At 41.8% G+C, this 9685-nt stretch overlaps 1 protein-coding gene across 1 annotated transcript; it reads left to right on the top strand.

The window, feature by feature from the left end:
* Positions 1-404: 404 nt before the first annotated feature.
* LOC147465649 (adenosylhomocysteinase) lies at positions 405-3263 on the top strand. Its single transcript, XM_086521163.1, has 4 exons — positions 405-591; positions 1391-2110; positions 2265-2801; positions 2893-3263. The coding sequence occupies exons 2-4, from the start codon at positions 1400-1402 to the stop codon at positions 3100-3102; spliced, it is 1458 nt and encodes a 485-aa protein (XP_086377289.1). The 5' UTR covers positions 405-591; positions 1391-1399; the 3' UTR covers positions 3103-3263.
* Positions 3264-9685: the final 6422 nt, after the last annotated feature.

Genomic DNA, 9685 nt, shown 5'->3' with positions numbered 1-9685 from the left:
CTACCAAAGTAGGTTAACCCTTTTGCTCGAATTGATTACCCTGTTTAGTAGCCCTCTGTTGTATAGGGAGTGCTATGGGACACGACTTGCTTCTTCCCAATGCTCATCAAGTCCCAAGCTGAGCTATCATTGGTGCCCATCAATTAGTTCTACTCATCTGCTCGTGTTCCATAACAAAAGCTGAGGCGACAGCAATCACAACCAACTAACCAACTGTGCTCCAAAATCTATTATATTATGTATGACAAAGGCCCACCAAGCAAGACTAGTTTGGTTTTTTTCCCATGCAAATCTTCTACATCTCAGAATAATCAAAGTAAGCTTGGAGATGGATGAAGGTAACCTTCTGAAGTAGGTGAAAAGAGCAGTGGTGGGTAGGGGTCCTTGAAGCTCCATTTTAACCTGCGTGATGATGGCTGGTTGAAGTGGAGGCCACGATTGGAGAGTGTCTTTCAAGGGAGGGCCCATTTACACGAAGTCAGGCAGCAAGGGTTTTAAATCTGCTGCCTTTCCGTAGTCTCTTCGCATCATCCACCTTCTCCTCCGAGAGAGAGATCCATCGCCGAAGCAAATCTAAGCTCTTCATCTCTCGTAAGTCTTTGTTGCTCTCTCATGCAGTGTAGGTAATGGAGTGCTCTGCATTTTGTCTTTCTATACACGTTGTTTCGCTTCATCCATTCTCGCAAGCTCTCTGTGAATTCGCTAGGTGTAGCGTAAGCATTCTGCGCGTCAAGTTATTTTGTAGTATTCTTTTGTTTTGTGTGCGCCTCCCCAACGCTTGTGTCTAGGTGTTAGTGCGAGAACTTCTATTTGCTGTTTAGACATTTGCTTTTTTCGGCTCATGTCACAATGTAGGTTGTCTGGGAGCATCAAAGACCTTGCATGTTAATAGATCTCATACTCATTGAAAGAATGGCTTCTTCGTATGCGAATGCCTTCTATGTAAGGCTGTACGCAGCCTTAGTAGTCACTATTCAGAGTCCTCCTATGTGTCTATGCATCAGACAATTGCTGCTCTCCCACTAAATACGTCTTTATTTAGCATGAGGGAGCTGTGGTCTCTCGACTGAGCTTTGATTTCATTGCAAGGACATTGTGCTTTGGTTATTGACATCGCAGTAGTGCAATGTGTATGAGGTCTCGCACTCGATTGGCAAATTTCAAGCTTTTCCTCGAAGCAGTTATCTGGAGAATCTCATTTGCCAGTAACTGTCATATTCAACTTTGTTAACAGTTGGAACTTGACCTCATGTCCGATTTGTAGCTAATTAGTAGGGAAGCAGCATTTTACCAGAAAGTGTTTAACGGGGTGTTAACTTGCATTTGAAAGAATTTACTGGTTTAAGCCACGGTATTTTATGATTAACTATGGATCCCTACTGTCTTGCAGGTATTAGCCATGGATCTCTCTGTAGAGAAGGGTGCCAAGGGTTTTGAGTTCAAGGTCAAGGATATGTCTCAAGCAGACTTTGGCCGCTTGGAGATCGAGCTTGCTGAAGTTGAGATGCCCGGGCTTATGTCATGTCGTACAGAATTTGGCCCATCTCAGCCTCTAAAAGGAGCCCGCATCACTGGATCTCTTCACATGACTATCCAGACAGCGGTTCTTATTGAGACTCTCACAGCCCTTGGTGCTGAGGTTCGCTGGTGCTCTTGCAACATCTTCTCCACCCAAGATCATGCTGCTGCTGCCATTGCTCGAGATAGTGCAGCTGTATTTGCATGGAAGGGGGAGAATTTGCAAGAATACTGGTGGTGCACCGAGCGAGCCCTTGATTGGGGTCCTGGTGGGGGGCCAGATCTGATTGTTGACGATGGTGGGGATGCAACCCTTTTGATCCACGAAGGTGTGAAGGCGGAGGAGGCGTATGCCAAGGATGGATCACTCCCAGATCCTTCTTCCTCAGATAATCCTGAGTTCCAGATTGTTCTTTCTATCCTTCGCGATGGGATTAAAATGGACCCCAAGAAGTACCACAAGATGAAGGACAGGCTGGTGGGTGTCTCAGAAGAGACCACCACAGGTGTGCACAGACTCTATCAGATGCAGGCAAATGGATCCCTACTTTTCCCAGCCATCAATGTCAATGATTCGGTGACAAAGAGTAAGGTAATGGATGAATATCTTATTGTGTATTCTTCCTTCGATTGTTTGGGGTGCAGGATTTTATGTTGTACAGAAACCAATCGGCATAATTTTATGTCCTTTCATATGGCAGAATTTATTAGAATGCTAACTGGGATTGGTGGATGCTGTTTGGCAGTTTGATAACCTGTACGGATGCCGACATTCTCTACCTGATGGACTCATGAGGGCTACAGATGTCATGCTTGCTGGTAAAGTTGTAGTGGTTTGTGGTTATGGAGATGTTGGGAAGGGTTGTGCTGCTGCCATGAAAGCTGCTGGTTCCCGTGTGGTGGTCACTGAGATTGATCCCATCTGTGCTCTTCAAGCTACCATGGAGGGGCTTCCTGTCCAAACTCTTGAGGATGTAGTAGAGACAGCTGATATATTTGTCACAACTACAGGTAATAAGGACATTATCATGGTGAGCCACATGAGAAAGATGAAGAACAATGCTATTGTCTGCAACATTGGTCACTTTGACAATGAGATTGACATGCTTGGTTTGGAAACATACCCTGGAGTGAAGAAGATAACCATCAAGCCTCAGACTGACCGCTGGGTCTTCCCAGAAACTAACACCGGCATAATTGTTTTGGCTGAGGGTAGATTAATGAATTTGGGATGTGCTACCGGCCACCCCAGTTTTGTCATGTCATGCTCTTTCACTAATCAGGTTAGCTCATGATCTCTAAATTCTAATCATTTGCATTCAATTATTTGTACTAACCCTGCGAAATATTCATGTCCTGCTTTTCTTACTGTAGGTGATTGCACAGCTGGAGCTTTGGAACGAGAGAAAGTCCGGGAAATATGGCAAGCAAGTGTATGTGCTTCCAAAGCATCTAGATGAGAAGGTCGCTGCATTGCATTTGGAGAAGCTGGGTGCAAAGTTAACCAAGCTATCTGACGACCAAGCCAAGTACATTAATGTGCCGAAGGAAGGTCCGTACAAGCCGGCTCATTATCGCTACTAGTGTGCTTTCAAATATACACTATGGTGGTACTGCTGTTGGCCTGAGAGTAACATTTTGCTATGGTATTTGTATGACGTCATAGCTTGAGTCACTATTCAAGCATGGCTGTCAAGTTGTGTTTTGCAAGTTACATTTTGGAATGAAAGGTCTTTTTGTGGCAAGTTTTCTCTTTGCTGTTAAAGAGCCTTGTGTATTACCAAGGAGTTCACTAGTTGAATGTGATGAAAGCAGGAGTTCACTAGTTGAATGGGATGAAAGTTTCCCTTTACTGTTTCTGGATAGGTTTGATTGTCTATTTTCAGTTTATCTTTAATGGGGGCCTATGCTTGGTGGATTCACTTGATCTTATGTTTTATATGTGCCTCTTGCTGTCACCTTTCTGGCTATGTCTAGGTTAAAAGAGATTCGTGTAAAGTAAACTGATTGTTGTGAAAGGGTGAATATGTTTTATATGTGCCTCTTGCTGTCACCTTTCTGGCTATGTCTAGGTTAAAAGAGAGATTCGTGTAAAGTAAACTGATTGTTGTGAAAGGGTGAACAGGGAGCGCTGTCATGATTCAAAGAATGTTTGCTTTGGCTTTATCAGAGGTGCTTTCATGTTGGTATAAAATGTTGCTCTCTCCCTCTCTCTCTCTCTTGGGGGCACATGCTCCCATTTCTCCTGCCAAAAATTTGGTGTTCCTACCACTCAAGATTTTGCATGTAGTGCCTTTGCTGTGACACACTACCCGGTAGAGGCACTTCACAGTACACATTTTTGGTATTTTGGACCACCAATCAAGTGACTCCAATTGGTGGTGATGTTTCTTGGCTGAGGAAATGGAGTGGGGAGTGGTTCCTCAAGGTCAAGGGAATGGTCGTTTAGTGACCACTCCTCGTAACTAGGGCGACGGACGGGGGTGTGGGAAATGGTCTCTTAGTGACCATTCCTTGTAATTTAGGTGATCGGCGGAGGTGTAGGGAAGCGACCATTCCTTGTAATCAGTGCGATCTATGGAGGTCGGGAACATTGATAACGGGAATGGTCACTAAGTGACCATTCCGTTTGACCTCTAGAACCTATCGAGTCTTGAGTCTCACCCTCGGTCCCGATTTGGCCCTTGAGTACCTCTTACCATGCAAATGGGTGTATAAATAAAAAATTACACCTCATGATAATAAACCCAAGTACAAGGCACGACTTTTTGCTAAACGGTTTAAGTTGTAACAAGGTATTGAATTTGATAAGATCTTTTCTTCGGATGTCAAGATAACTCCTTTGCGGTGTGTACTTGTTGATTGCTACAAAAGACATGGAACTTTGATTAGATGGATGTCAGAACGGTGTTTTTGCATGATGATCTTCAAGAAAAAGTTTATATGCAGCAGTCAAAAGGTTTTGTTGAGAAGGGCAATGAAAACTTGGTGTGTGTTAGAGAGACTCTTTATGGTTTAAAATAGTCATTAAGAGTGTGGTATCGTAAATTCTACTCGTTCATGCTCTCTCAATGCTACAAACGTAGCGATATGGACCATTGCTTTTACATTAAGCGAGCTAAAGACGGTAGTTTGTTGATTTTGATTTTTTATGTGGATGATATGTTAATTGTCGAGAAATGCAAGGATGAGATTTCAACCTTGAAGTCAGAGTTACATGCAAACTTTGAAATGAAAGACATGGGTGAAGCAAGCCATATCCTTGGCATACGCATTAGGCGAGACAAGAAATTGGTTATTTATCTATAATCTGAATACATTGTTGAAGTGCTCAAGCGTTTCAATATGGAGGCAATGGAGTACTCAATGGCTTCCTCTCTCCATATTGAAACGTTTGAGCATGGGTGAAGCAAGCCATATCCTTGGCATACGCATTAGGCGAGACAAGAAATTGTTCTATTTGTCTATAATCTAAATACATTGTCAAAAGTGTTCAAGCGTTTCAATATGGAGAGGGGAAGGCATTGAGTACTCCATTGCTTCCATATGTGAAACTTTTTAAAAATGATTGTCTTAACTCTAAAGAGGAAAAGGTTGAAATGGCACAAGTGTCTTATTCATATGTAGAGTTGGGGGTTTGATGTATGCTATGATTGTTACACATTTTGATATAGCTTTTGTAGTGGGAGTTATTAGCAGATATATGTCAAATCCGGGCAAGAAACATTGGGAGACAGTGAAAGGGGTTATGCGATATTTGAATGGTACAAAAGACATGTGTATTTGCTTTGAAAAAAAGGAAGCATGTATAATGGGTTACATGGAAGGAGACTTGGACAAGAGAAGGTCCACTTCAGGCTATGTTTTTGAATTCAATGGAGGTGCAGTTTTATGGCGATTTTGTTTGTAAGATTGTGTTACTTTGTCTATTACAGAGGTTGAATATGTTGCAACTTCAGAAGCTTGCAAGGAAGCTATATGGCTTGGTCGGTTGGTGGGAGACTTGGGAGTCAATGTTGAGATTTTTGTGTTACGTTGTGATAGCCAAAGTGCTATACAATTGGCAAAGAATCTAGTGTTCCATGCAAAGACAAAGCATGTGGATATGAAATATTACTTCATTCGTGAGGTACTTAAGGACAAACGATTGCAACTTGCCAAGATTCACACTATCGAGAATCCTGCTGATCTTCTTACAAAGGGTTTACCTTCAGAGCGGTTTGCACATTGTCGGACACTCATGGGCATTGGGTAGATGATCATGGTCATTGTCTACCTGTATTGTATAATATATATATACATTGTCACCCCAGTTTAAAGGCACATTTTTTTTTAAAGTGGGAGGTTGTTGGGATGGTAAAGCCTTATGTGCTGCGCCTGAGTGTTGGGCAGTCGGAGACTAACCGGGAACTAACACTGACCATTCCTCTTACATAAAACTATAAGGACTCATAACCCTAACAAATTGTGTTTGGAGTTCACCAAACTTGTGTCTCCTCTCTTCTTCTCTCTTCTCCATTGCTGCACACACATATGCTCTCGTACGGGCACTTCAATCTGGGTCTTTTTCTTCTTGAGAAAACGTTAGGGCTCCTGCTGAGGTGTTGCCTGTCTCCTTGTGTCCTTGCTTCTACTGAGTGCTCAATGTGTTTCTTTTTTAAATCTTTAGCAATTTGTCCTACCTACTTTTCCAACAAAAAGAATTCCAAAAGTCACTTTTAATAAAATGACTTATAAGAGGTGGTTCACGTGGTAAAATGCTTGCATGATGAAATGATTGTTCTTGTGCAAGAGAGGGTATGTAACTATGACCGGCTTGCTAGAGGCTCACAAAGTGTCAGGCTAGGTCCTATGCTAAGACCGACGCTAGACTATGGCAGAAGGGTGTCCACGTGGTGCAAGTGAAGTGCGCACGTGACATCCCCCCCTGTTAAAAGTGAGGCACAACTGCCAAATTTCTATCTGTACTTTTGATGCTAAGTGATGAATTCTTATGATGTTGTGGATGCACAACATCATAAGAATTTGATGTTGTGGATATTGTGAATTCTTATGATGTTGTGGATGCACAAATCAATGCAGATTCCTTCGAAACCAGGGACAGATGGTACTGCGGGTGCTGTGGGTATTGCCGATAATGCAAACATCGTGTAAGAATCATTGTCCAACCTTACTACGATTGCCAATTATCAGCCTAGGCTCTATACCAGATGGTGTTGACTTTGCCTGCTATAGCAAGAGTTGTTCCCCGAACTCTGACTGTGGTGAAAAATTATCGGTACTGATGGACCGGGGTTTGGTTTCAGAGTCCTTCCCAAAGGTTCAATGACGAGAAAAATGGATGCACGCTACATGCGAATGCGAATGGGAATGCATAAGAGGTTAGGGATCTTGTCTCCGACTCCTTACATATCCTCATACAATGCTAGGAGATCTTGGTACTCAAGATTTGGGTTTTCGTGTATTCGACCTCTATCTTTCTTCAAAGACATGGCAATGAAGATGGGATCTGGTAAGTCCATGGTCGGGACTCAAAGATTCTTCATGAAAAAAAAACTAAGAGGTTCCTTGGGTTCTTGGGTTCAACTTGGTTTCTTGATGGTTCTTGGTTCTTCTGGGGTTCTCCTTTAGGTTCTTTCCTTGAGTTCGAAAGCTGAAGCACATACACAACTCTAATACCAATGTCAGGTGCAGCACACATAGAGCTCTGATACCAATTTCAAGTATAGCGGAAGAGAATAAGGATTTGGTCAGATCTAGTACTCCGCACACAAACACAAGGGACGCTTTACTTCACTTGAAAAAACTGAACTGGACTAAAACAAAGAGAGACGAGAGAGAGAAAAGAGATGACACTTGATTATGCTTGCTAGCAATGTGAGCAGTATGAAAATGAAATTGCGAAAGGAAATTTTCCCACCTCATTTGTTTGTCGGAGAGCTTGGTTAAGGCTTTGGTGATCCGTCCGCAGAATGAAAGGAGCCCCCAATAATAGTGCTTCCACGAGCCTAGAGCATGTAGAACTGCTAAGAGTTCCTTCTCGTATATGCCTAGAGCTTGCTCAACAGGGTCGAGCCTTTGAATTTCATAGGCTATGGTGTGCCCTTCTTGGAGCAAAACAACTCCAAGGCAATCACCACAAGTGTCGCATTGGACCTCAAATAGCTTTGAGAGATCCGACAGTGTAAGCACAGTTTGCGAGATAATCTTCTCATTAAGATTTTTGAAAGCATTGTTCTCCTTGGTGGACCACATATACCTAACATTTTTCTTTGTTAGGTCATGTAATGGTCCCACGATTTGTGAGAACTTTCTATGAAGCGTCTATAGTATGCACACATACCTATAAAGCTTCTTAGTTCATGTAGATTCCTTGGATTAGGCCATCCTTTTATTACCTTTAGCTTTGATGGATCCATTTGGATACCATCTTGAGAGATAATGTGACCTAAATACTAAGTCTCTTGTAAGAAAAATTCACTTTTCTTTCAATTAATATAAAGTTTATTCTCTCGTAAAACTTGAAATATTACCTGGAGGTGTTGCTTGTGTTCGTCTAATGAATTAGAGTAGATGATTATATCATCAAAGAACACTCCAGTAAAGCTTTGATGAGGTCTGAATAGCTTCTCCATCAAGTGGTTAAATGTGGCTGGTGCATTGGTCAAGCCAAAAGGCATGAGAATGTACTCGTAAAGACCAAACGTAGTGCGAAATGCAGTCTTTACTATGTCTTGATCAACTATTCTTATTTGATGGTAGCCACTTTTTAGGTCAATCCTACTGAAGTAGGTCGACCCTTGTAGCTTATCAAATAGGTCTTTTACCCGTGGAACGGGAAACCTATTCTTGATAGTGATCCTATTTAGTGCCCTATACTCGACACACATACGATATGTGCCGTCTTTCTTTTGCACTAATAACACCGGTGAACAAAATGGAGATGAGCTAGGCCTAACCATGCCTTTCTCAATTAACTCATACACTTGCCACATAATCTCCTCTTGTTGAGCTCGGGAAAATCTATAAGGAGGTTTATTAGGCGGTGAACTTCCTGGAAGAAGTTCAATTGCATGGTCATCATTGCCTCGTTTTGTAGTTCACAAGGGATATCGTCAATAAAAACATCTTGAGGAAATTGGATAACTCTAATTCCTTTTGATTATTTATATTTTCTTTTGCTAAAGCATTAGATTCATTTTGAGGATCTTTAACAAAAATCATATACACGGAAATAGAGCTCTTTATTACTTCAAGCCCTAGTTGCTACTTCTCTTAACCCTTTAGAAAAGCACTCAAGCTCCTGTACTACCTGCAGCTCGAATATCATTAATTGCAAGGAATAGAAGAGAGGATCTAGGCCCTGTAGGATTCCACTATTAAGACCATAACTTTTGACAATGATGCCCCGTTATCTGCACGAAGCAAGCGCACTGCAAGGCTGAAAAATCCCTATTCTACTTACTCAATTGCAATTAATAATACCAATCATTTATAATCAGCTTGAGAACCTCTCTTCTTGAGCAAGAAAAGAGAAACCTTGCGCTCTGATACCAATGTAACATCTAATGGGGTAGTAACTTATGTGTAGCGGAAATTAACATAGACATAAAGAGCATTTCATTAAGAATAGATTCCTAATGAGCATAAGAGTGCTTGGTTGGAGAGAGAGCAACAAAAGCATAACACCTTGTTAGAATTAGGCATGAACAATACTTAAAAAAGAGAGAGAAATTAAGCTATTGACAACAGTTGAGGACCGGATGTACATGAAGCCGGTCCCCCCTCCAAAAGGCTTTGTATTATGGGTTTTCCCCATCAAGGGAGACATTTTACAATACAATACTTTGTGTTCCTTCAATAACTTGATGGTGCAATGATGATGGAAACTTCAAGCACCAAGCTTACACTTGAAAAACACGACATCAATTCCCTCACGGTCTCAGACCCAAGACCTCAAACACTTTCGAAGATGGTGAGAGCTAGCGGGGTATGAGAGTATTTCTGGAGGAAGAAGAAGTATTCTTATGAGAAAGAATTATTTCTCCTCACATTATCACTCTTATGAGCTTAGCTTAGCTTAGTAATTAGCATGGTAGAGAAGATGAGCATGCATTGAAGCTTGGCTCTTGGTTGGATTTGCATCACAAAGCCAAGAGTTGTTGGT

This window comes from Adiantum capillus-veneris, chromosome 1 (genome assembly GCF_014529385.1).
Source record: "Adiantum capillus-veneris isolate H3 chromosome 1, ASM1452938v2, whole genome shotgun sequence".
NCBI lineage: Eukaryota > Viridiplantae > Streptophyta > Polypodiopsida > Polypodiales > Pteridaceae > Adiantum > Adiantum capillus-veneris.
The sequence above is the reverse complement of the archived record's forward strand: the minus strand, read 5'-3'. Positions and strand labels throughout refer to the sequence as shown.